General features: G+C 38.9%; 2 protein-coding genes across 2 annotated transcripts in view; one reads left to right on the top strand and one right to left on the bottom strand.

Annotated features, from left to right (window-relative positions):
* Nucleotides 1–10: 10 nt before the first annotated feature.
* Nucleotides 11–6,911, bottom strand: PRRG4 (proline rich and Gla domain 4). The gene is made up of 5 exons (XM_061462814.1): nucleotides 6,796–6,911; nucleotides 3,688–3,851; nucleotides 2,416–2,464; nucleotides 1,573–1,708; nucleotides 11–847 (listed from the first exon to the last, which is right to left on the bottom strand). The coding sequence occupies exons 1-5, from the start codon at nucleotides 6,899–6,901 to the stop codon at nucleotides 616–618; spliced, it is 687 nt and encodes a 228-aa protein (XP_061318798.1). The 5' UTR covers nucleotides 6,902–6,911; the 3' UTR covers nucleotides 11–615.
* A 1,661-nt stretch (nucleotides 6,912–8,572) lies between these two features.
* The window catches only part of CCDC73 (coiled-coil domain containing 73), an 80,559-nt gene continuing 61,401 nt past the window's right edge, over nucleotides 8,573–27,730 (top strand). Inside the window, exon 1 of the mRNA XM_061462811.1 lies at nucleotides 8,573–9,905. Coding sequence (XP_061318795.1) covers nucleotides 9,879–9,905 — 27 coding nt within the window. The 5' untranslated portion in view covers nucleotides 8,573–9,878. The remainder of the gene's footprint in view (nucleotides 9,906–27,730) is intronic.

Here is a 27,730-nt window from a genome sequence, read left to right as displayed (position 1 = left end):
TAGTTTGCTGTTCAATTAATTGTTCATTTTAATCCAACATTAATCACAATACCACAACAAATAGAGTAGTGTGTTAACCAGCAGTGTCTAAAACAAACCAGTGTAATCCAGAAGCAGTAATATATATTTGAAAAATCAACTCATGAAATAATTTTCATATTCAAATCTATTACTAGAACAAATAGAAAAGTCATACAGTAATTAAGTGAACATATCAAAGTAGACTTCCTAGGGCAAAGTATTAATAGTCACAAAAAATGGTGTCAATAAAACCAATTAAAATACTGTTCCTTCCAAATAAAAAAAAAAGAGAAAGATGAAACTTAATGAAACATCAGTAGTGTGATGGGATGGTTCAAAGTGCATATGTAAGAGGGTGGCAGTGCAAGATCTCCTCTTTATGCATTCCCTCCTCTTGGCACAATAACCTTGTGCAAATAATAGTCCTGCAGCCTTTGCAACGGATCACCTCTCTTCCCAACTGGGACCTTCATGTGCTCCTAGTTGTGCTAAAGATTTCTGTAACCTGTCTTGCAATATGCAAGGTAGTGCACACTTTCTAGAAAAGTATGTTATGTGCCAGTAATGCCCCCTCACCCCAAAGGAGGCTGGTGACTAAGGACCAGGAAGTGACATAGACTTCTTAAACACCCGTGCCCAGTTTGGGGGCCCTGGATAAGGGGGTGGTGGCATGTTGTACTGTTGTCCATCTGAAGTAACTGCTTGCTCATAAGTTGGTAGTGATGAATCATCCATTCCAAGAGGAAGTGGATTTAAAGAAAATTCTTCACGCCTTCTGAAGATGCTAGATGAATTCCGTCTTCTACTTCTTACGTAATCCAAGTACCTAAGCAAAATTAACAGCAGTATAAGTGGCAGCTTCTCTTTTAGAGGGAAGAGAGAATATACAGTCAGAGTTGTAATGAAAAAAAACAAACCAACAAAACAACCCCAAACAACAAAAAGCCACCCCAGAAAAACTCCACCACACGACAAAAAACCTTTGCCTTCAATGATCACAAAGACTCTTTCCAGACCACACAGTAAGAATAGCTCAATAATGTGAAATTTATAGGGAAGAGGAAGCACAGAATCCTTTTCTGTTCCTTTCAAGTTCAGGATAAAGGAACAAGCAGGGCTAGAGAACTAGTGAAGAAGCACTTCCTCTAACCTGCTTCATCTCACACCTGAGGTAGACCACATGCCATGAAAAGCACACAACCTCCTTTAAAAAGCAAACAGAACACATTAAACTTTCCACTGCAGGCCCCAGTTTATGAAAATGATTCCACCTTTTTAGTATGAATATTTTGGAACCAAGAACACACACTAAAAAGAAAAATCCCCAAAGGTACTTCAGCTATGCAAGTGTTGGTTTATGGTTTTGTGCTATTAACTTCAGCGTAACTACTGCTAGCGCTCACCTAACTTTGCTGCCAGGAAAGCAAGAACTACAACTCTCACTGGATTCTCTGAGAACACACTCTGACCAACTCACAATGAGTTTTAAATTCCACTCTTACCCAAGAGTTTGTTTTGGTGTTTTGTTTTTTAATCAGCAGAATTCCTTACCCTGGTGGTTGCCTTGATTTGCATCTACTTTTGCAGCAGTAGAAGATAAGCAGTACAGTTATAACTAACAGTACTCCAGCAGCGACAAGACTGATGAGAAGTCCTGTAACATTTATCTTTTGTAGTGTCTCATCACCTGAAGATAAAACATTGGTTATTTTCATTATGTGTTCTTTCTCTAGTATACAGTGTAAAATACTAATTTTGCTGCGCTATAGGACGCTTGCTGCGTTCCTTTCCACAAATGCCTAGCTTGCTGTGAGAAGCCACTGTATCTGTGCAGTACCACCCAGGAGTATCATTCACATGCAGCTTAAAGCAAAAGTTAGTAGATACTTCCTTTCCTGTACATAGAACTGTTGAGTCTGTCTTCTAATGCCTTCCAAATACTATTTCATGTACCTGTGACCTCGATCAGGCTACAGCTTTCTCCTCCAGTCATATTGACCATTTTTTTTATAAAACCTCTGGCATAAGACTACTCTGAACCTAAATCACTCTTAGATTACTGTTACAGAAATGGGGAGGAAAGGGGAAGAAACAAACAAAAACCACAAAAAGCAGACACAGAATTACTGCAGACTACCAATTGTGTAATAAAACAAATGGACAAGAAAATTATACTACTTTTACCTACAGACTAACACCGGATCCCACTGTAAGACACTTTAATGAGTTTTACTATATCAGATAATGCAATAAACTTGTACAGCTCACAGTGAATTTTAGTAAAAAGATCAATTCTGATATTGGTAACTGAATGCATGGTGTATTTTTAAGAATGTACTGTTACAACAAACACAAAATACTGCAATATAAGCAAAGAATAAAAAGATTACTTACCTAGTTTTATTTTAGGGCCTTTAGTTGAATAGTCTTTCCAAAAATCCATCTATAAAACCAAAATGACGAGATTTATGGGATACATAATCTGCAGGCTTATTGACAATGTCATTTACTATGGTACTGTGGGCAAAATTTAACAGTGGCATAAACAGAAGCGACTCCTGCTGAAGGATTCAAACTTGCTTTTCCCACTATATTTTTCACATACATTCAAGTTTGCGTATAAAATACAGTTTCACAAAGCAGAAAATACCAGCTGATGAAAGAGAAAAGTGCATTTAACTGTCCAGTGTTACCTCTTATTTCTGCCTGATTGCAGTAGAAGTCAGCATATATTCTGACACTATAAAAATGCTGGGAATTAATCTTTTTAAATCCCTGCAGAATAGTATTACTGAGGCAAAGTCAAGTTTTTAAGAATCAGACATTTGCATGAGAAGTATCTGAATTCATACCAGCTAAGAAAAATAATGGAATTCATTTAAGAGAACCTTTATGTTGCATGACTGTGTTTAGCTGTAACCTCCACTTCTGCTCCCCAGCAAAAGACTCCATCAAGATCCTGAGTTAATGCTTCCACGTTTTTCTTAAGAAAACGCTAACAATGGTAATGGAATGTTTCCACCTTCAGGGAGGAGTGTGTTTCTCTTTCTGCAGGTTAGTGCAGAGCATACCCAGAATCACAAAGATTCTTGCTGCAGGCAGCAAGAACAGTATTCAGACAGTCATCACATTCCACTATTGGGCTGAAAGGTTTCTTTTGAATTTTTCTTTTTTTTTTTTTTTTTTAATACCAGATTTCCTCCAAGCTGTATATAGGTAGTGATTTGGAAGATAATGCTTTAGGAGTACTCTGCAATAGCTGAACTGCAGATTTGTCCCATACTCGTCTCTTCTAAAACACTTCTTTGGCATGACACAGTCAGCCAATTAATACCTAGAGCATGGGGAACACATTCAAATTGGATGCTAAGAAGTTACGAAAAAGATTGATGAGCTTCTAAAAAACACATACAGGTATACCCACAAGGGCTACTTCTGAAGTTTCATGTATATTTGTTTTGCAGAATTAAAGCCCTTACCTAAAGTCTCTTAAGACAGCAGCACGTAATGAAGTGTATTCACTGTGTATCTAGAGCAATAACCCCATTTACAGTAAAATAAGCAATCATTTCCAGTGCTGTTTTCAGGAGGGGTACAGTATTTAGATACAGTAATTATTTAGTTGGTAACCTCCTTCAGTATACTAAATTCAGTATGAACAGCTACCGTTTTATCAGGGTCTTCAAAAATTTCTCTGGCTTCTTCATAATTACACAGCTCTTCAAGGCATTCTCTTTCCAGGTTATCTGGGGTGAATGCCTCAAAATCAAATCTGTTATACAGAAGACGGCGTCCAATGAACAAATTTGCCTCCTTTTCTGATGTGAACACTAATAAAAAGAAAATAAGTTGATTTAAAAGAAGTTAGGACAGCCAGATTTGTTGGGTTAAAGGAATGGTTAATATCCTAAAGGAACACATTAACACCACATCTTCCCGTGACATCTTTCAGCTACATACAGGGAAAATAAACATCAAGGTCTCTCTCCTTCTTTGCTGCTTTTTCTAACTAGGCAATATAAAATAAACATATTTTCCTTTCTCATAAAACATTTTGGTTATTCCTTATACTAACCAAGAAAACTTGATTCTCAGGCCAGCTGTTGTTCAAGTTTTAGTGTTACTTCTTCAGGAATGTGGGCATCAGTTTTTTACTGGAGCTCTTAAGAACAAATAGTCACATGAAGCAGAAATTCAGTCAGATCCAAACCCAGCAAGATACTGACCTACTGGAGGAAGGAGGCAAGAGGGCAGAAAAAAAATTAAAAAATCTGTTCCTTTGATAGAATCCTCAGTATACGTTTTATCAATATTCTGGTGTCTGTGAGTTCCAAATTTTATTTACAGAATTTGGATTTTAAGTTATAGCAGCAGAGTTCTATTCATTCTACCTTTGTTCTCTTTTCACTATTGAGGCAGCAAGTTTAGGTAAAGGTTGCCATATTGCCAAGTTTAAATTAGTCCATGATAGGAATTTTCCGACAACAGGCACTTCTGAAGAGATTTAATTCTTCTTTTATGCATTTTACAGGCTCCATGGAGTAAGCTGTGAGGTGAGATACCAGGAGAGTTAGTGAAATTACAGAAGGCTTTGGAATACAGGAATGCATCTTCTCACCAGGCATCTTCCACAGTCAAGTTTTAGCCTGCTCTTGCTACAGATTATATATATATATGACAGAACTAGTTTTCTGGTTTGGCTTTCAGTGAAAGCCTAATCTGTATTCCAAGAAATTCAGTCTATTTGGTTAAGCAAAACAAGTAGAGGATTATTGTTGCAAATGTAAAGTAGAAACAACACTGTTACATAGCAAGCCAGACAGCTAAAAAAATGAAGATGAGATTCAGTACGAAGTTATTCAGCTACAAATTAGCTCTGTGTTCTTGTTAGCTTGTTTGGCTAGATTGTTACATCATTTAGGAATTTTTAACCTAATAGTTACTGTTAGATCTTGCAGCAGTATCTCAAAATAGTTTGCTCTCTGAAAATGAAGAAAAATGCAGTGTAATTTGCATATTCACTGCTTATGTCCTGAATACCATAGTATAAATATATACTTTAATAGTCCTTCAATATATCATTTACATACTATTACAGTATATATTGAAGGAGCCACACGTGTGTGCATACTGTTGTGTAAGAAGGGAAAACTCTTATTCCAAGGAAAATCTAAGCTTCAAATATTTACGCTAGATCTAAGAGTAACCAGAGAGAAGGACCTAATTAAAAAACAAAACTAAACCCACCAAACAAACCCACATGTGGAAATAGGAAAGAATTACAAGGGAAAAACATTACCAGTATTTTTAGCTCACTGCAATCGCAAGAACTACTTCAGCCTTCTGGAACAGAGATCTTCAGTTTTGCTCAGTTGCATTTCATTCCTTCCCATGCAAGCAGTATTAGCTATACTTCCTAATTAACTTATATAATCAATGCATTTTAATTACTGGGTAATGCATAAGCACGCCACCTGGAGCCTAAGACCCCTAATCCCCAGTGATATGTGCTCCTTTTCTCTTTCAAAGAGTCTTTATCCATTTATCTGCATTTCTTGCACTTTGTAGGCCACAGTCAAAGTACACCTATCTCCATCTCCAAATTGCCTGCAATTAAGATAAGAATTACCTTTGATTAAGAAAGTATGTGGAGAATGAAAGATGGGCTTGAATTCTTTCCTACATGTGAGGGAATTGAATGCAGTTCTGCAGTCCTTGGTTCAACAAAACAGGAAATGCAGTTTTAGGATGCCTAGCTTTTAATCAGAAATGCACCCAATGTGCTAAATAAAGCAGCTCTGCTGGTAAAAGACATTCAGGAAATGCTTCAGGGGTAAACCTGTCGATGCAGGTACCCCATGCTCTGGGTAACTGTTCTACTTGCTAAATTATTGGGTGAAGAGCTGGGACTTTCTCTTTCCAGCTCTGTTCTTGAGAGGAGTGGCCTGGGCCTGTTGTCAGGGGCAGACTCTCTGCCATCAGTTCACAGGCATGATGCTCTATGCCCAAAGAGAAATATGGATTTTCATGAATAACCTGCCTCAAGCATTTTTGTGCTAGCCATGTTTTCTGCTCAACATGCTGCCCTGAAGGGGCCTCCAGCTCAATGAGATGCTTTTTTAAAGTCTGTCTTAATGTTTCAGCACTCTGTCCACTTAGGGGACTGGACAGTGAAGTTACAAATCTCTTTTTGAAGCCCTAATGCTTAAACGTTAAGTTTCACACAGTGTAGCACTGTTGTGCTTGAATCCTTCAGGGGAATTTGTTTTTACCTCAGTTCCTCTCCACTTCCTCCAAAGTATGGAGCTGCAATACCAGCACCGTATTTCTCTTTCAAGGTGTTTAAGGGGATCTGGTATTGATAAAAAAATACCAATCTCTAAAAACAAGCAAATAAACCCTTTCAAATAATGTTTCAACCTTTTCGAATTGTCATGTTACTTAGAGTATTCTGGTTTTGTCAATTATAATAACCCCACAGACCTAGAGAAAGCATAGTTGTCCCAGTTGGCACTTCCTGCTGGATCTGATTAATACTTAATATTGACACCCAGGTCAATTATCAGTCATTTCAGCAAAAGATATTAAAATATTCTAAAATAAAGCATAAAACAGCTTATTTTTTTAAAAATCAAGTTTAAAAAAAAAACAACTCACAAATAAAACCCAAACCAACAAAAGCAAAACTATTTGCACACATTAAAAGATTTCTCGGCAGAAACAAAAGTAGATGCAGTTTTGTTTTGGAAAACAATCACATTAAAAGTAAGTTACCGTCTTTGTGCTCAGGTTGCTTCAAGCTATTTAACGTCCCTGTGCAGTGAGGAAACGCAAACGTCGTCCCGTGTAATTGACACAGCAGAACCAAAGACACAAGCATGGCGTAGTATCTGTCAGACAGGAACGAACGTGAGTTAAAGTGACGACGCCATATTCCGAAGTATGCGATGAACCATGAATGAATCCTATACATGAAGTCATCTAACACAAGCACCTACATGCAGTTGAGGCTCATGCTTCCTATTGGAAGGACAAGGATCCAAAACCGGTCCAGCACGTCTGGGTTCAACTAAGTTCTGGTTGTGTAACACGCGCAGGTGTAAGCGGGGCCGCGCACCCGCAGCGGTGTGTTGGACCCTCCCGCTCCCTATGGAGAGTAGAGCAGGAGCCCCGGGGGTGGCAGTTCTACAGGGAAAGATCACACTGGGTGCTGTAGGTACTCTGAACTTGGGATCGCGGCAGTCCTGCCGCCAGAGCACCACGGCAGCTTACAAAAGCTACCTGGCGTCAACGGGCGCACAGGAAACCATTTCGGCAGGAGAAAGCCGCGACCAACCTCCTCACGCAGAGCACTCCCCCGACTAAATAGCTACAGAAAATAAGAGAGAAATAAGGCCGCAATTCTTCCGTTCGCCTGGCACAGGGGAAAAGCGCAGACGTGCAGCCAGCCGAGGGCACCTACAGCTGCCCCAGCACCCCCGGGGCCGCTCCCGCGGTCGTCTTCTAGCATCGGACCAGACCCGATCCTATCCGACCCGACTCGAGCTGGGCAGATTCCAGGGGAGCGGGAGGTTTCGACTCAGAAGCGCCTTCCCTTCCCGTCCTGCTAGGCGCTGAGGTGCGTCCCTTGGCGCAGCAGGGAGAAGGGCTCCTACCCCCCTACCTGTCACGGTGAGGCTCCAGCGACGGCCTAGAAGGGAGCGGAGGACAGAGACACCTTCCGGTGTGGCCGCTGCTGCTCTAGCGCCAGCTGCACTTTCGGGACGGGACGGGACGGGACGAGGCTCGGCTTAGTCACCCAGGTCCACATGGACCGGCCCCGCCCCGGGTGAGCGCTTCGGCGGGGGGAAACACCCCTCGTGCCTGAGGGGAAAGGGGGCGCTCAGGAGCGATAGTGGGAGCTGGGGTGGTGCTGCGGCTCTCCCTGAGACACAAGCCTGGCTGTCGCCTCAGCTCACGGCCGGGATCCCTCGGAGGACAAGGTATCAGACCTTTCGTCTTCTGTAAACGTCTTTTACTGTTAAAACTTACTCCCTCCCTACCTGCGGGTTGATTATGATGCTGAAGATGTGGTTTGCCTCTGTGCTTCTTAAAAGTGAAGCCTTTGGTCTAATGGCAGGGTGTCTGCCGAGTAGAAGCTATGGGGAGGGTGTGCCTCCCCGCAGGGGTGAGGTACCTTTCAGCTACCTGCTTAACCACAGTTAATTACTTATCTGACGGTGGTTTGCAGTGTTTTTCTCCACCAAAGTTTTCTAGCCAGGGAGCTAACCGTGAGGAAAAGGACTAGCATAAGACTTGCATATATGGAAGTTGGCGAGTCTGTTGGCTGGGTGTTTATAAGTGAAAACAGACCTTATCCATGTGTGGTGTTAGTGAAGGCATGAAGTGGTACTTGAAAACCTTTCTAAAAGGGAAGGCTAAGAATATGTTTAACACAGTGTGCTGGTAACAAATAATGTGAAGAGTTTTGGCATGGGTTGGGTTATAAACTGCACACCAAAAAAAAAAAAAAAAATCAAGACATGTGAGTGGGATGGTTTTGCTACCATGGACTGAATGTTTTGTGTCTGCGGTAGGAGGTCTCTTGTCCTGACTTGGGATTGTATTCTTCATTTAAGTGCTGGAGTGACTTCCATATACAGAAGCAGGAAAGGGTAGAATGAGGGTATTGGGTAATGCTGGTGAAAGTGATTAGATACTCCATGGAGAAAAACCAGGAAATTCTAATATGTGAGATAAGGAGAATTGTTTGGAGGCAGGACAGCTGTAGTTAAATATTTACTTCAGAGCACCAATGTATTGCAGTTGAGAGGAGCTTGATGAATAAGTAACTTACCAGCTGGGATGGCTCTAATGCTTTTTAGCTGGTGGAGATCTCAACAGAAGATTGTAATGTGATTGTAGTATGTGCTTATGGCAGAGTGGGGGACTAAGATAACAATATTGTATAAGAAAAGAGCAGTATAGGTTGTTTATTACCTAGGTAACATTAAGGAGACAAGAATACTAGTTGCCACATGTTGGAAAAAGAAGAAACTGCCGTTACTTCGTGAAGGACTTTACAACTTCTTCTGTGCACCTCTGCTCGGCCCTCATCCCGAGTTCCTACCTGACTGTCTCTATGAGGGTGGTGCTAACCACAGAAATAGCTATAGTGCCAGCACATGAATACTCAAGAACTCTGTGGTGCATTTAAGCGCAAGTAAAGCACCTGTATGCATATATGGAAACTTTTTATGTGTCATAACAACTTTGTATGAGGAGCCTCTATTGTATAAGCAATGGGTGAATTTCCATTGTGTTATACCCCCGTTGCATATCATTTCTGAGAAAAGATAAAGTATTTTAGAGTTGCCTATGTATGCCACTTGAGAAGTGGGTGTGGATCCCATTATGCTCAGGTCACAGCTCTGCCTGCATTGGAGGAGAAGGCTCCTAGTGTGTGGACTGTGGGACAGATGAATCCCATCTGAATTCTCTGCTGATCTCCCCCCTGCTCTGAAGGTGGAGGAGCAACACAGTGGAACTGCAGTGGGAAAGGCCCGCAGATTTTTAACTTTCTCCTACGCCTCTCTCTGGGCTCAGCCTGTGATCTTGAGGGTTTGCAGTGAAATCCTCACTGAGGGTTACTATACTGGCACACAGACGTGTGAAAACTCATGTGTGTTTGTATGTTAGCCTCAACAGAAAAATAAGTGAGAAGCTGGTAATGGCAAACATTGTAACAAGCCTGTGTGAGTCCTGGTTCCCTCTTGTATTAATGAGCTGAACTTCTGTTGTGTTATGCCATCACTACATGCCCTTATTAAGACAGAATAACAAAAGAAGACTCAGCAAGGTTTATCCCCTCTCCGTAGATGTGGATTCACTCCATTATTCCCAGGGTAGGAGCTCCCCCTGTTTCTGAACTATACCTAAATTTTTGCTATCCCAACCCCAAGACTCAAGTTTCCTGTTTAAGGCAGCATTACAACAGTAGATGTAAAGAAAACAGTGTATGCAGCTTAAGCTAATCATGATATAATGAAATACTGCTATTTTAGGATTATGTTATAGATAATGATTGCAAGTGTGCTTAAACTCTGGTTTGTTATACCGAACACAGAAAGAAAAATATAAGGAAAAAAAAGGTATAGCAAGTGCTCAGGATAAATAGAGTATCTCCTGTGTATGTGCAGTTTTTAGCATGGCAGAATGATGAGCAGCATTTTGCATGTTACTTTCCTACTCGTAAATTAATTTTTATGGCAAAAGAACCTTATTGTTAAATTATCAAGCTATGTGGTGAATAAGCTCAGGAAGATGAAACCATGAGCAAAGATAATTTCCTCAAGTTTTCAGATAAATACAGTATAGCAGGTAATGTAATTAGAGATATTCTGAGAGATTAAAAATCTCTCGCTGTTAACATTGGGTGAATATAAATTCATATTTCTAAATAAATGTCTATTGGCTATACTGGCTAGTATGATTATTTACATTAATTTTAAAATTTTACTCGTAACTGATGTTTGGTAAAAATATTGCAGGAGACATTAAATATGATGCTGTTGAATTGAACCAGAACTATGTATCTCCTCACAAGAGCAGGGTGATACCAATGTAAGATGTCTATACAGTAATTATTTGTTTCTCCATATATTGATTACTTTGCTGTAAATTAACAGTGATGCATTCATTTTAGTATGGTAAAGAATAATGTGCTTTACTGATTTCTGATTAGGAGGACTTTGGGTCAGGAATGCATTTAATTCCTGGTTAGCAGTGTCCTGCTCAGATTGTGATGGTGAGGATTTTCTTTTGATTGTTTGATACAGAACTGTGAAAAGTAAAGCCCTGTATCTCACCCCAATATGCAAATATATCCTACCATAATATGAGTATCAAATTCCGTGTAGCTATTGTTCAGTTTCCCATGTAGTATTTATCAATTATTATGATAAACTGTGGAGAGAACTTTTAAGTATTTAAATAATGGAAATGACATAAATATCTAATTAAGAATGACCCCTCTCATCACAGACTTTGAAACCTTGTTCATCTGGTTTGTTCTTTGCAGTGCTTTAATTGAGGTCCTGAATCATGTGTTACAGATTTGTCCTTTATGCAAAACTGTTTTATGTTCTCATGTTTATTAACTTAATTTCTATCCAGGTAGCTTGTTTTAGGAGTAATGCTTTTTTTAGTAAAGGTAATCTAACATGACTTACACTTTAATTATTAGCTTTGTACAGTTAACATCAAAGGGTTACTGCAATAAGCACTTCAACCAAATGAGTGAACCATATTAGAATCTTGGATAAACCTGTTACCCTGTTCCACATATTATATGCTGTCTGAAGGGCTTAGTTTAGACCAGGTCATCTTGGAAAAGACAGTTACACTTTGGGTACCCCTAGTGTTCCTTGTGCCTTCGTGTAGAAATGCCTGGGTTACAGCTATTTTGGTTGGTCTAATAAAAGAGAGAATTTTTACTGCTCAGAAATAATGGGAGATGCTTGCAATAGCACATAAATAGCAACAGTAATTATACAATTAACAAAGGTTGATCTTTTCAGAGTACTGATCTTTATGGGCAAGTTAATCAAGAAAAAATGCTTATAGAGGGTCAGTAAAAGCCTTACAGGGCTCAGTTTCACCTATAGTTCCTCTGTATTCAGTATTTAAGCAGGAATGGAAATGTTACCTGTGGTGATGAGGAAGCAAACACTCACCCAGTCAGATTTCAGTAATGGGCCCGGTGCTCCCAGTTAGTGAATGCTGTCAGCTACCACTGAAGGCACCGAGAATGCTGCTCATCTAATAGGATTAAAATTCAGCATTGTCAGTTGCTCATAATATTTTTAGATGCAGTAAGTGGAATAAGGCCAAACCTTTTTCATTGTTGCCAAGACTAGTATGTTGTTAGACTTGTACGTACATGTCCTGGCATGAGAATTTCAGGAAATGGTCTGTAGAAAATTCTGCATAAATTGGCTCATTTAAAACAATGTGCTCCCAAATATATGCAAGGTAAAAATCATGTCAAAACCTCCTTGCAGTGTGATGAAAATCTGCTTCTGGCTTTTGTTGATGCTGTTTTGTCTTATTTTGGTGAGCTACTTCTGATTAGCAAAATCATCCCGTTTGGCTTTGATATTTAAGCTCACTAGTCAAGAACAAGCTCCCTGTAGTCTCTGGCCTTGGAGATATTCAAAAACCATCTGGATGTGGTCCTGAGCAATTGGCTGTAGGTGGCCCTGCTTGGGGGGCCTCCAACCTCAACCATCCTATGATTCCATGATGCTGACTGTTTGTAGTCCAGAAAAGCCCTCGTGTTTCAACGTCATCTCAGCTTCCTAAGATTTGGGGTTAATATTCAGCTCTTTACCTATTTCTGTTGCATTATCTATTTTTGTCTCAGTAACACATTTCTCTATGCAGCTGGTATCTTGGATTTAAATTATTTGGTTTTCTTGCTCACACTAGAGGGAGCTCTCAGGTGGCCTTTCAAATTACTCCTGCAGCTCTACTTTCATTTGTAATCCTGAACGTTCCCGCTGAGAATCTGCTATCAAAGTATACAAGCCAAAGCCGTATACAATGTCTTGAAAAAGTTTCATTTTCTAACAGATCTGAGCTTCTGAGTTATTTGTAGGTGAAGTAACATCACACCAGACTGTCAGCTTTGTCTGTGTTTTAATTTCACTCAGCTGCAGCAGCAGTGCAGGCCTCTGAAGGGCATAAATACGACAGATGTTGATGTTTCTGTTATGCTTGGCATTTGTTTTAGTAACTGTGGAGATATATTTATACATTTTGCTGCTATAGTACAGTCAGTTTCTATTTGGTATGTATTAGGTTGATCAGCAAGGAACTTGTTTGTGATTGTGGGAGGGTTGCTTAAAGACTTCAGGTGAGAAAGATTATTTTTTTTTCTCTTTTTTCTCTTTAGCCATGTAAATTTAAAACTCAATTTGTTTCCACTGGTGAGTAGAAGCTGGCTTTGGATGAGGTGCTTATGTAGGTGCTTTTATCGAATGGTTGCTAGGGTTGATAATAGATAAATTTTTACTGTTTTTCATTTTAGACAGTGGTTTTAACCTGCTTTTCCCCTTTGCATATTATAACTTGCTGTTCTGTTTATGTTGATTACAGTTTCTAGAAAATGGTCTAGGACATTACAGTCGGTAAAGAGCAAAGTGAATTTTATTGAATTTGAGGAAGCAATTGAAGTTTTCAGGTTTGTAGTCAAAATGAGAGAATGCCACACATGTGAAGTAAAGCCAGCACAGGTCTGCTGAGGATGCAGTTATTCTTTGCTGTGGCCTAAAAGCTGATTCTAAAAGTATTTATAGAAGCAGAAAACGTTAACATCAGCGATGACAAACTGCCTAACTAGTCTCCCTGCCTAAGAAAATGCACAGACAGTCTAGGTGAACAGTCTCTCTCCAAAGAGAGGTCTAGGGAGGAGTACTGTTACAAGTTCTTTTGTTTCTTGCTTTGTGGACCCCAAAACACCACTTCGTTTCCAACAGAATAGTTTTAATAACTGCATCTCAAATGTATATGCAATTCTTGACACTTACAACAAAGGCTGAACTCTCTAATACTTGGTGCGCTTTCCTTCTCAGGGATATAATCTGCATTATCGTAGGCAGGTAAGCAAGCAATTATTTCACTTCTGCTTTAGCTCAGGAAAAAGAACACGGATGAACAACTTGGCTATGGAGAAACTGTTGGATCTACAGTATCTTTTTAAGTGCTTGAAGTGGCTCAAGAAGACCAGGCAGTAGTCTACATGGCCACTGTGGTATTATTACCAAAGGGGAAGTTCATGTGAGTAAGAAGGAAATAGATGAGTTTGGATCAAGAGTCTGAGTATTGGTCTTGCATTCTAAATGTTCATAGCATTCTCACAATGCCATTCTCACCTGAATTAGGGATGTGCAGGCTAACAATGTGTACAGGGGAAGGGATGACAAACATAGTTTATGTTGCCCCATTCATGCAGAGCTTTTGCTGTAGAGTAGAAAAGGTCACCCAGTCTTGACTCAGGGTGGTTTGAGGATGCTGTCTATCAAGTCCTGTCTTTTTTATCTGGAGATTATATAGTTGGATATGAAAAGTGTTCTGGAGCTTCCTTGTTTCTTGAGCGTGGGAGCATTTTTATAATATTTAAAAAAAAAAAAAAAAAACCAAAAACCTGGGAGAGAGGAATCACATGGTGGTTTTGTTGGAACTCTGACCAAAGGAGTTGGTGTGACATGAAGGATTGCAGGGCCTACAACAACCTCCTCCATGAAAGCATGAGGCAGTTAAAACAGCAATATTGGTAAAAGCCTGTTGACTTGAATTTTTTATAAATGCTGCAGCACTGGAAGGGGCTCTGCCCTGTGCTGGTTCAATTACAGGGTAGATCATAGTTCCTCTTCCCTAAGGAAGAGAAATTTTGATGACTTTTTTTTTTATTATTTCACTACTGACTTGTTTCCTCAGGTAGTTTAGATCTTCTCTGCTACTTAAAGGAAGTCTGGATAAAAATTTGACCTGCTCCTTTAAGTTCTCGTAATAGGGGAGATGGAGTTGAAGCTTGTTTTTACTGTGCTATGCATTCATGTTGTTTCTCAGGGCAAAGAATACATCTTATTTTGCCTTTGCAAGTTATGGTTAACACTAATGAAGGTGCTGTGTGGGCTCAGATTTTTTGTTTTCTTTTTAAATATGCTACTAATCAAGTGATAGATTATCTAAACACGTGAAGAACTTGTTCTGCTTCTTCCTCTCAGTTGTATTATGCAACTTTATTGTTGGTAGTTTTGAAAGAAAAGAACTATTCCAGTGGAAAGGATTAAAGAAGTAGGATGAATCACAATATGCAAATGCTTTTGATATAGTCTTACATTAGTTCAATATGATTTTTTCTCATTTAATTCCTGTATTCTTGGTGTCTGTAGTTAAGATGTTTTTTGTTAGACCAAACAAACAAGAGCTTCCTATTAACTTCCTAGTAAGGAGATCAGCTGTAATTCTCCCCACCATTATTTAATTATTTACCTGTATGCCATGTATTCTTCTTTTCCTCTTACAATGAGAATAATCTCATCATAGACTCCACCAGAACCCTATTAACATAAATTAAGGTGAAGCCTATAAAAAAAGGGGTAACTTGAGGAAATTCTGCAAAGATGAATCACCTGTGCCTGTTGTAGAGCTGCTTCTGTCTTTGCTGTGTAACTTGGAATAAATTTGCTTGGATTTTTTGAACCTAGAAAATGAGTTCAAAAAAGTTATGAGATTTTTATATATATATGTTCTTTTCAGGTTGAAAAGAGTTTCTAAATTCTAAGTGATTATTTAGGTCAGTTGCCTTAAAGGTCATTATTTTTCAAGGATTAGAACGGTAGCTTGGCCCTCTGCATTCATGGATTTTAATTATGGTGGATTTGGTAATCAAGAGTGTCAAAGAGTTACAGGTCTTACCAACAGATTGGTGGGTTTCAGCTCTAAGTACCAGCACAGACATGAAGACACCTAGACACCTCAATTACTTTGCCTCATTTCTTTGAAGTACTGTGATGCTTTTAAAAACTACAGTTTCTGTTTGCAAAAGTCAAAACCCCCTTTTTTTGTGGTGCACATTTCTATGTGTATGAAGGCAGAGACGCTGAGGTACACATTACAAGATGAAAGAACATAGGTACAAAAATAATACAGTCAGTAGGAAGAAATGAATGATATGATCCATTTTTCCATGTTTTTATGACATCAGAAAATTAAACAAAAAAAAACCCCATGTGCTACCAAACTTCTTTGAAAACATCTGTTTAATTTAGAGAATTCTTTCAACCAAAAACTATGTGTGCATATTTATCACTTTAATAAAGATATATCCAATTAATTCTGAAAACCAGTGTAGAAAATTAATTTCCCTCCCACAGTCTTAATGAAGAAATAAAGAAACTAATTTTCCCATTGCTGTTAGAGGGGTAATCCACTCCTTCACATATTAAGAAATTAATGTAACGCATCCAGTCAGCCAAAGAGTCTCTGATTCTTCCCCTCCCCTCAGTCTCTTACACCAGCTTATTTTGTATAATTACGAAAAACAAAAGTGGATGAGACTTAAGTCTCTTCTGTCTTTTAGATGTCCGTATGTGCTAATTTTATGTTTGGGTTTGTGGGTGGTCGGGCTTTTTAGAAAACCAAAACTAGCAGGTACTACCAAATTAAATGGATTAGTTTGATTCTTGCTTTATTTTTCAAGGATAACTATTTATTCTCTTCATTAAGTGAGTATTTTATTTTTGCTTCCATACCATGTGTAACATAATTTCTCAGCAGTTACGTTTTATCATCTCTAAGAAGCATTGATTCCAGCGGCAGTGCTCTATGGGAGGAGCAGTGTGTGTCTTTCAGGACTGTATTCCTGGTTTCTTTCTGTTATTGTTTTGATGTTTGTATGCAGCTGTATTACTTAATTTCAAAAACGAATGTCAGGGCTTTCTTCTTTAAATGTCTCAGATCTTGTTTGCAGTATCTTTTTTAAAGTGTTTAATGAGCAAAGTCTTTTTAAAAGTGTTACAATATTTTCTTCTGTAGACACGTTTCTTGTAAATCCATCTTTCTTAATTGAAAACTATCATAAAGGACTGATGCTGAATTAAAAAGGTGTGGCCTAACTGTAATAATAACTTGGAAGAACATACCAAAAACATTTGGGGACAAATGTTCTGGCGTGGTTCTGAGAGCTTGACACAAAAAAAGGTGAAAGGCTGAAGAACATTCCACTTGCTGTACTCTATCTGGAACAGAATATTCCTTCCAGATACATTGGTGCGATAATTTTAAAGATTTCTACAAAAATGATTATGAATGGCAGCCACCAAATAAAGTTTTGTAAGCACAAGCCAAATAGCAGGACTGTTCCTATTCTTCTTCTTGGACATCTTCACTTTACTTGCAGAACATGTTAAAGTGAGCTATAGTCCAGATTGTTTTATGCTGCTTCCATCATGGGAAATATGAATCTTCAGTCTCAGCATTAAATGCAATCTCGGTATGTTTTGTAGCTATGGGAAACTTCTACCAGAGAATAACTTAAAGAATGTGAAAATATTATTTAATATATAAAGTTTGGAAGTGTATGTGGTTGTTAGCCATTTTATATCTTTGAACTATTGATGTTTCCTTTCAGATTGAGTTTGTCAGATTAGCAAGGATACCATTTTATCAGAACAGCAATTGAGACTGTGAGTTGATTATAATCCCTGAATCATTGTAGCGGTATAACTGAAGTTTGGAATTAAAGTTTGGACGAACTACATTCTGTGCAACATTGGTATTACCACTGCAGCATCAGGCAGAAGGTTGCTCATTAAAGTGTTGTTAGTCGGGGTGTGCCTGTTTACTTAAAAATACACAGATAATCCACAATATGTTTTTTTGTCACAGAGCACAAATACCCAAATTATTTCATAACATTTTACTATTTACTTGTACTATCTTCTTGTAAATGCTCTTGGATACTAGCCATATTAATAGAAATAAAAAATACCGGTTATATTTTCTGTAAGAATTTGTGGTTCTGTGCTCAACAAAAACAAAAGTGAAAACATGAAATCAATGCTTTTACTTCGGTGTATGATGTTCAAAGTACCTAGGAGGCATAGGGATAAGTTTGTGCAGAAGGAATTTAAACAAACCCACAAAACCAAAACAAACAGAAAACCTCACAACCACAAACTGATGTAATTGCAAATATTGTTTTCTAGGTATATGACTTGATTCCAAAATTGCTAAATGTCACATTACTATTTTATGAAATATCTCAAGTTAACAGTAATACTGTCAGTTCTAAGTATAAATTAGTAGATGCTATTGCTACATTTAACCCAGCTTCAGATGGGAGAGGAAAGGCGCTTACTGAAGTGTAGCATTTGATTGGCACGTTTCATTATAATGTACATATTGTATTTAAAAAATGTGCAACTGATCTAAAGCAGGTATTTAGACTATAAGTTGGATGAAGATTTGAGATGACATCCAAAGGTATTAGTTTCATAAGGCTTCATTAGAAGTATTTTAAAAATAAGTTGTCATTTTCTTCTAAAAGGGATTTTTTAAGTATAGATTTATATGATTAACACAATTGGAATTCCTAGTGAAAACCATTAGAGCAATGATAAAGGTTTGCTTAGGGTGTCGGTCTACTTAGACTACCAGATGCATTTCAAAGACTGGAGTGAGTCACAAACATGATTTCCAACAGCTGCTGTAGCCAATGCATGCTGAACTGGTGCTCATTTGTAGCACTATCAACTGCAGTATGAAGGTTAGCTCTCCCCTGTATTTGTATTTTAGCTTCCAGCCATGGCCTTGACAGCAATAAATCTCATGTTACTGATGACTGTCCAAGTTATGTCCCCGTCTAGTAGATCTAGAGTACACATTTCAAAAGTTCTGCAAAAGAATGCTTTCTGAATTGTACTTTGGAAAATATTACATTTTCAGGTATCGTTTCAAATATTTTAGCTTTTGCCAAGTAAATCGTAGGATGTGGGGGAGGGAGGGGAAGCAACTCATTCCACAGTGACTAAGTTATCTTTACATAAAATGTGATTTGTTATGTATATTTGATGTTACATATTATTTGCTGGGAGCCTTATTGGAAGACACTTGCACTATACAATTTATGGAAACAATGCTTTCATAGAAGTTCATGCTGTTGTTGGAGACACCTAATCCAGGTGAAGTGTAAGCAATCTTGAGTCAAAACCAAAGATGACTTTTGTACATTTATATTCAAATTTTAGAGTAGAGAGGAACATAAGTGACAAGGGTTCCTATATTACATTCAAATTTGTGTTTTGTTTCTGCTTATGATAGGACATAAATTTCTGCAAGTCACTTTAGATTGTTCTATTCCCCTTATCCAGGAAATTAAATAGTTACTGGAAGCCCATTTATTTCTCATGTTCGTTATCCCATTTCTTTCTGCTTCTGTCAAGTTTCATTAGCAAAAGTAATGGATCCTAATAGCTGTTAGTTATTACATGACTTAAGCTTGCATCCCATGTTAAATGTAAATCCTTGATAAATAAGTCCTGCATAACTTTTTGTTATAGTGCTCATTTTCACATTATACTTGTATTATGCTTTGCCTGAGTTGTATGACTTTATATCCCCTTTCTTCCTCATATATCTAGGTCATCTTCCATGCAAGTGTTCAGCATTGATTTATTAAGGATCTGAAGATAATCATAAAAATGAATGTTAAGTTTTGCAGAGAAATACTTAGTTGTTAAAGTCATAAACTGACACTATGGTTACACTACAAAATAGCAGCATACAATCTTAAAGCTGTTCGTCGTGAAACCGTTTAAAATGTTGTGGTGGTTCTTTAGATCATGTTATTAAAAAATTTCCTGCATGCGGTATTTTCAGTTTTAATTCTCTTAACATATTCTATGAAAATTACAAAGCACAGCTTGACAAACAATTTTGTATTCTCTGATCTTTAAATAATCAAATTGTATTTAATATGCTATGCTTGTGTTATCTGACTTTTCTCTGCTCCACTAGCGTGAGCCTTGTATGTGTCAGCTGAGGGGGTTTGTTGTAGTATGTTTGTAAAGATCCGTATGTGGCTTATAGAAAGCCTAGCACTTTGACTCAGGAGCATGATGGTGCCTGGAAAGGTTAGTGAGGGCTGACTTGATCATGCGGTAGGAAGGGGATTCACTGTTACATGGGCATAGGAAGGATTGGTGTCACTGGAGGTTTCCAGCATTACTGGAATTGGATCATATTCCTGAGAATATTCCTTTGGGATTCTGTGCCTATGAAGCTGCCTAGCCAAGAAAACCAAGTTTTGATGAGAAATTCTTTGGACTGAGGAAGGCTATAGTTCTGTGCATCATCATTCTGCTTACCATTTTAATTTCAAATGCATTCTATTTTAGGTATCCCATTTATTTATTCTTATTTTTTACCTTGAGTGGTTTGGAAATGTTGATTTTCATAAAATCCCAGACTGGTTTGGATTGGAAGGGGCCTTAAAGCTCATCCAGTTCCAACCCCCTGCCATAGACAGGGACACCTTCCACTAGACCAAGTTGCTCAATATGTATTTTGATATAAATTATTTAAACTATATAAACAATTTTCTTTCATGCCTGCTCCAACAAAGTTGGGCTGTATGCCTCCCACAAGTCAAATCACCTTCTCCTTAGTGTTGTGAGCACATTAGCCATTATATCAAATATTGTTATGGCTTGAAATCAAACAGACTACTGTTCAAAAAAAAAAAAATCTGGGGAAAAAATAATAAAGACTTGTGGCAAAATATGCATCCGCTTCAGAACTACGTAGCAGGATCTTTGAGATAAAGGAAAAAAAGTACCAGATATGCCTTTGAGAAACAAATTACTTTTGTGTCCTATTCACTTAAAAAATAAATTTACACATGGTGTCACTAGAGGGCAGAATAAAGGATTTGAGAATGTATTAGCTGCGTTTCCGTGCTTTGGCGCACGATGAGCGTGGAGCTTAAAGCCTTTCTGCCCTAAACGTGCCTGCTCCTCTTCCGCTTTCCCTCAGGGGCAGCTTGGTGTAAGGGTGGCAGTGTTCCGGTCTGGGAAGGGGGCGAGGGCTCAAGTACAGCTCCCTTCCAGCAGCTCATACATTTCAGACTGGAAGGGGTGAAGTGTCCTACTTTTGTGTTGCTAAGGAAGAAAAAATCAGCTGTCACAAACATGTGCTGCCTCTGCCACTGCCCCGGCCGTCTCCGCTGAGGAGAGAGGCCTTTGGCGGGAAGGCGGTGCTGAGGAAGGTGAGCCAGGCCCACTGCTCGAGGCACGGGGAAAGATAGGAGGATCAGGGCTGCCTGCAAATAACCTGCCTCCACTCTGGTAGAACTAGGGGAAAACAAGCTTTTTTGCTTGTTTTGGCGTTTTCGTTTAATTTTTTCATTGCTTTTTAAATTTTTGAGCTGGGCCTGGGTGGCTGCAGTGCTATTAATAATCAAGGCCTGAGTCGGAGAGAGTGGCTTCTTTCCTCACTTCTATTATGTAGGGTTCAGTTTCTTGCTTTTTGTGTGGATTTGTTTATGCGGTGCCCCACCCAGAGCCTGGAAATTCTTATTTAGATTGGTAGCTGGGCTGCTCATGTCTCAGCATAAGAGCAGTTTCACCGTGGTACAAGTCTGTGAGAGTACATTAATACCTGGTACATCTTTTCTGTCAGTGCCACCTTCTGTCCTGTTCTGAATCCAAAGGGACAAGAAGGTACAGGAGAGTTTTTCCTTTTCCTGTGTGTCTCCTTGTACTTGCATGAGCACCCTCAGTTAGTTGACTTGATGCTCATTGCATTGCTTGTGTCTGACTTCCAGTGTGTTTCAGCCTGCAGGTAAGCATTCCTGGTTTGAAACTGAGGTGTCCTTTCTGATTTAGTTTCCTCTGACAGGATGCCAGCTGCATGTTACTGTAACCATGGTGATAATTTTTTAGCTGAAAAAATAACGTGTACTTAACAGTAGAGTGCTTCAAACGTCAAAATATGTTCTCAGTAGGAAAGTTTAAATCTTGTCTTTTACTTGAGAATTTGAACAAATAAGTAAAACTTCCATATTTACTGGGTATTTCTAGTAAGATCTGAGTCATGCTGTCCCTCATGTTCATGATAAAAGCTAACATGAAAAAAAGCTCTAAAATTACCATCTTCTGTATGTGTCATCTTAAAAGTGTTGCTGTCATGGTTTCCTATCCCTTTTTGCATTCATGTTTTTATCATATGCCATGTAATTACAGGGTTCTAATGCATTTTTACAGAAACATCATGCATTCTGTCTTCTGTCCTGCAAAAAATCCTGTGCCTGTTGGTCATGTATTAGGCTGGGTACCCAAAGAGGGGGAGGAACATCTGCCTTTCTGCAGTCTTTGCTGCTCTGAAGTTTTAGAGATGTTGTCGCATGAGGAGACACAAAACTGTGCTGGTACAAGCCTATGCTTTGCCTTCTGCTGTTCCTGACCTCCTGTGGGAGCTGTTCCATACCTGGTACTGCAGAAATGTCCTTTCTCTAACCTATAGCAGGATGCACACATACAGGATTAAAAAATTGTTATAATGATCAGACAGGAATTATTTTTACTGATATCAACGTTATCTATGATGCTCAAGCAGAAAAGAAACAATTTTCTTACCTGGGTAATTAGACCGGTCAGCCTTACCTCCATCCCTGGAAAGGTGATGGAACAACTTATTCTTGACACCATCTCTAGACATATCAAGGATGAGGGGGTCATTAAGAACAGCCAACATGGCTTTACCAAGGGGAAGTCATGTTTGACCAACCTTATAGCCTTCTATGAGCAAGTAACCAGGTGGATGGATGATGGTAGAGCGGTAGATGTGTTTTTTCTTGATTTCAGTAAGGCATTTGATACTGTCTCCCACAGCATCCTCATAGATAAGCTAAGGAAGTGTGGGCTTGATGATCAGGTAGTGAGGTGGCTCAAGAACTGGTTGGAAGGAAGAAGGCAGAGAGTTGTGGTCAATGGGGCAGAATCTAGCTGGAGGTCTGTGACTAGTGAAGTCCCTCAGGGGTTGGTGCTGGGACCAGTGCTGTTTAATATATTCATCAATGACATGGATGAGGGAACTGAATGTACCCTCAGCAAGTTTGCTGATGATACTAAACTGGGAGGAGTGGCTGACACACCAGAGGGCTGTGTTGCCATTCAGCGAGACCTGGACAGACTGGAGAGTTGGGCGGAGAGGAACTTGATGAAATTCAACAAGGGCAAGTGTAGAGTCCTGCATCTGGGGAAGAACAACCCCATGTACCAGTACAGGTTGGGGGCTGACCTGCTGGACAGTAGTGAAGGGGAAAGGCACCTGGGGGTCCTGGTGGATAGGAGGATGACCGTGAGCCAGCAATGTGCCCTTGTGGCCAAGAAGGCCAATGGCATTCTAGGGTGCATTAGAAAGGGTGTGTTTAGTAGGTCAAGAGAGGTTCTCCTCCCCCTCTACTCTGCCTTGGTGAGGCCGCATCTGGATTATTGTGTCCAGTTCTGGGCCCCACAGTTCAAGAAGGACAGGGAATTGCTTGAAAGAGTCCAGCGCAGAGCTGCAAAGATGACTAAGGGAATGGAACATCTCTCTTATGAGGAGAGGCTGAGGGACCTGGGACTCTTTAGCTTGGAGGAGACTGAGGGGTGACCTCATCAATGTTTACAAATATGTAAAGGGTGAGTGTCAGGATAATGGAGCTAGGGCTTTTTCAGTGATGTCCAGTGATAGGACAAGAGGCAGTGGGTGTAAACAGGAGCATAGGAGGTTCCATGTGAACCTCAGGAAAAATTTCTTTACTGTGAGAGTGACAGATCACTGGAACAGGTTGCCCAGGGGGGTTGTGGAGTCTCCTACGTTGGAGATATTCAAGGCCTGCCTGGACAAGTTCCTGTGTGATGTACTCTAGGTTACCCTGCTCTTGCAGGAGGGTTGGACTAGATGATCTTTTGAGGTCCCTTCCAACCCTTAGGATTCTGTGATTCTTATATTATGCCTTATTTGGATGATAATTTCTTTCCTTGTGAAGCTTTACCATAGGGACCCCCACATAGTTAAGTCATGTTAATATAAGTTGTGTTGAAGAATGGTTTGTAGAGGAAAATATAGTACTTCTTGTCAGACATTTAAAAGAAGACAGAAGACAAAAGCCAAACCAGCCTTCAGGCAAATCAGGTTTTTTTTCAGAATATAAAATAGATATTTCAAAAACGTTGGAAAGAAGTTAAGTATCAGTAGTGCCTGAACTTGCTGACACAGGAGATTGCATTTGCTCCTCCCACTGCCATGTCCCTGTCTTTTGGATTACATTTAGCCAAGAGAGCGAATTATTCCCCTTATGTTTTATGTATGGTTTTCTTCAACGCATTCCTTAGTGTAATTCCATGTAATGTTAAAATTAAATAATTTTGGATTGATCCCTTACTTGATGGCACTGAGGCTAATTATTGCCTTGTTTTACACTTGGCATAGTTATTTCACAACTATAACTACGAACAAGTGGCAGCTACCACATTGGAATGCTTCCTGAATAGGTGTTCCTTTTTGCAGCAAGTGGCACATTGCAAGTGGATATTGAAAACTGCAGTTGCTGCTTGCTTTGTGCTGCCGGGATACTTCTCAAACTCGTTCAGTGGCTCTCATTGTTTCGATACCTTAATCCTCGCACAAACATGGTTTTAGGAAGTGATTTAATTTTCATTCCATGGCTTTAGCTGTAATTGCGGTGCATCAAGTAGGAGGACAGCATAGTTCAGTAGTTGTCGACTAGGTGGCAGTGTGGTGTTTAAAACGAAGGTAAACTTTTTGATTCACGTAGACCTCCAGATTTTGCCGTGCCCGTGAAATTTGTGTCAGCCTCGGTCCTATTAATGCGCTGAACTTTGTTTTTATACTAGTAAAAGGGCACTGACTAAATCTTAAAAAAACATTAGAATTGAAAAGCTAAGGATTTAATCCCACATACAAACATGTCGTAAGTAGATACATATTTCTGCAGTCTTGGTGAAACTGTCTCATGTCTCCCTTTTTTCTCAACTTGACCTGAAATGAGTTAAGATTTTTTTTTTTTTTTTTTTGGTGCTAATTTATTAATAATCTTTTACCTGTGGTTGGAAGAAAATCTGTTACTATTTATGTTCTTGCCATTGTTGTATAAAAGACAGATACAATAAACGGTGTAACTGGTTTTGATTACAGAAGGTAAGGATCCTGAAAATGCATTTCTGTGTTTGTGAGGCATACTAACCAATTTAAGTGGTACAAAAGCTTTAAGTCACCCTGTTTTGGAAAATGCCTGGGCTAGCTATGTTGTGAAAGATTTCACATTTTCATCAAAATAATTCAAATTACCAAAGGGAACCTCTTGTAATGGGGAAAAAGTGCAGATCCTGAGCAATGTAATACTGGGATAAGAAGTTCTAATCTCTTAAATTCTATCTAGAACTCAAGAGGTAACTAATACAGACTTTGGAGTAAATGACAAAACATGCTTGCAAACTTCACTCTTCGGGTTCTGTTTACTATAGCTCTGTATTTGATGGGAGTAATCTTTACTGCATTATGATTTAAAAAGCTGAATTGGAGCACTGTGGTAATAGCTGTTTCAAGCAACTATCACATCAAAATCAAGTAGTGCTGATTGAATAAAAAAGACACTGAGGGACTTTTCCCATATGCTTTCTGGCTCATCAGTTTCGTCTTCTCAGCAGTGTGTTGTTCAGATGTCCTTCACTCATTTTTGTGGCCACACAGTGAGTATACATATAGCATGCTCAGATGTTATACTTAGATGGGTTTGAAACAGATAAAAATGTTAACCATATCACCATATTTTATAATAATTCACTTACCTGTACTGCTTAGCAGTAGCTTTATTGACATGTTGAAACAGTTGGAAATGAGGGGGAGAGGGGGAAATACAAAAAGCCCATCAAAACAAAAACCTTTAGGCAATCAAGAAAATCAAACCAACTAACCCAGACCCATTGCTGCTTGACCAAGAAAGCCTGAGGGTTCTAATAGCTGAGAGTTTAGTGCAGTACTCTTTCCACAATTTTATTAAAACCTGAAACTTTGAAAACAGATGTATCGCCATCCAGCTCATCTCAGATTACTGCTACTTAAAGATGGTTTTGTCAGCAAAAATTCTAAGGCATGTTTTTCAGGACAACTCTCATGCTCTGTTGTGGAGGTAATGTTGGTCTCCCTCTTGCAAAGGACCTGATACTTTCTTGGGTTTTGACAGGCAACTTTAGAGCAAGTGTGCATCTTCCAGAATGAAAAATCTGTGCACTTATCTTGAATGTAAACAAATGCCATTGAATTTAGGCTAGAAGCTTCTAATACCATAGATAAGGACAACTTGATGTGACTGGGACTATTTTGTCTTTAAAAAATACGAAGTTATAGCAGGTTCACAAATCTGTTCTTGGAGAAAATGTGCTGAATTGTGGGATACCTACTGTGTGGTATTTTAAGTCTTCAGCTGTTAGAGCAGCAAACAGTATCTTTGTGTTTCTTTGGGGAAACAAGCATTGTTATATGCACTGTCTGTTTTGGAATTTGTCAACTGCCCTGTAGACAATACTGTCCTGTTTTGTTAAGGTAAACTAGTAAAAGTGTGACTTCTGACTTTAGGAAAGTGCATGAAGAAGAGTAGGTGGATCTACTTAATGAGAGAGGGTAGGTAGAGCAAAATATTATGAATCCATCAGTGAATGGATAGAGAATGTTCTCCAGAAAAGCCTTGCAGAAGCAGTTTGGTTCCACCATCTTCAAAGGTGTATTGTCAAAACACAAATTGTGCGCTGATAGTAATATTGTACTTGACTCTTTCATTATGAAAACCTGCATATGATCCAAATTAGTACTCTAAGCTAATTTAAAAATCATGGAGTTGCAAGGTCAAGGAAAAGAATTATTGTTCACTTTTATTTAGAAGAGAGTTATAACTGGATTTTTAATTTTTATTTTGTTATTGCTGAAATAGTGAGGTGGAAGCACCCTTTGCCTGACCTGAGGCAGTGTTCCTACATGAAGTGTATACCCACCAAATTTATGTTTATGTAATATATGCATAAAAAAGGCTTCTATGTAATTTTAGTATAAATATGTATTTAGAATTCGAATTTGTATAAAGTGGTCCTTTAAAATAAGTTGAAAATACTGCATGATTTATTGGAATCTTATAGTAAGTCAGATAATCTTTCACATTCACAAACCACAAGTCTGCCTCCTCTAAATGATTTTTTTATTTAAGATGATATGACTACAAAATAAAAATATTAGATTTTTATTGTCTTCTGGTTTTGAGCCTTTTTAAACAGTCCAGATCGTGATACTGTATTTTGAAGAATGCAGTTCTTTGTAAATGAAAGACAGTATACTGGTATATTCATCTTAGCTTTTGAAAACAAACTGTCTTATAAGGTTGGCAATACACTTCTGAAAACTGAAAAGTTCAGAAGTTTTTGAAAATTGACAAACTTCTAAAGTTTTAGACTCTGAAGGAAATACTTTGTATGATGGTATAATGTTTTTTAGGTTGTCATGATGACAGATGACAATGAGTAGATGCAATAATTGTTAACAAACCTGTAGAGGAGCATCTTTAAAATGAGTGGCATGGTGAATTCTCTTCTAGGCAGGAAATATTTTTGTTAAATAGCTCCCTGTAGTATACAGATGCATCACTTCTGTAATTGCTAGAGGTAGTGCCTTCATTCCCAATACCTACATTTTTGCTTTGTTTGGTTTATATGTTTGATTTATAAGAATGGAGCCATTCTCAACTAGAAAACAAAACCAAAAGACACACATCCTAAAAGGAAGCAAAATGGAGAATTAAACCAACACAGGTCATTCAAGAGGGTGAGGCTGTGTTTATATGCTGTTATCTGCTGTGTGTTCCTCAATCCACCACTGTCAGCACCTGAAAGGAGCTCTTGGAGAGGTAGTAATCTTCCAGCAGAGCTTCTCAAAGCTTAAAGGAGTTGTGCCTTCTGGAGCTGTCCAGATGAATGGCAGGTGGGCAAATCCAGCGTGTTGGTTGAGTGTGGGTGCTGTCTGGCTGTCAAGGCAGCTATTTTTCCTAAAAGGATAGTATATATTCTTGTTAGAAGATGTGGGGTGAGGGAGAACTGTTATAACCTTCTGTTGG

The sequence above is a fragment of the Pezoporus flaviventris genome, unplaced genomic scaffold, assembly GCF_033815535.1.
Source record: "Pezoporus flaviventris isolate CSIRO_AGI_PZ_B2104156 unplaced genomic scaffold, CSIRO_AGI_Pfla_v1 ptg000036l, whole genome shotgun sequence".
NCBI lineage: Eukaryota > Metazoa > Chordata > Aves > Psittaciformes > Psittacidae > Pezoporus > Pezoporus flaviventris.
This window is presented reverse-complemented; position numbering and strand designations above follow the sequence as displayed.

Coding starts and splice junctions, on each gene's coding strand:
- PRRG4 (XM_061462814.1), bottom strand. CDS start 6,901: ATGCTTGTGTCTTTGGTTCTGCTGTGTCAATTACACGGGACGACGTTT. Junction 1,709..2,415: donor AGGCCCTAAAATAAAACTAG/GTAAGTAATCTT, acceptor TTTTATCTTCAG/GTGATGAGACACTACAAAAG. Junction 848..1,572: donor AAATCAAGGCAACCACCAGG/GTAAGGAATTCT, acceptor AATTTTGCTTAG/GTACTTGGATTACGTAAGAA.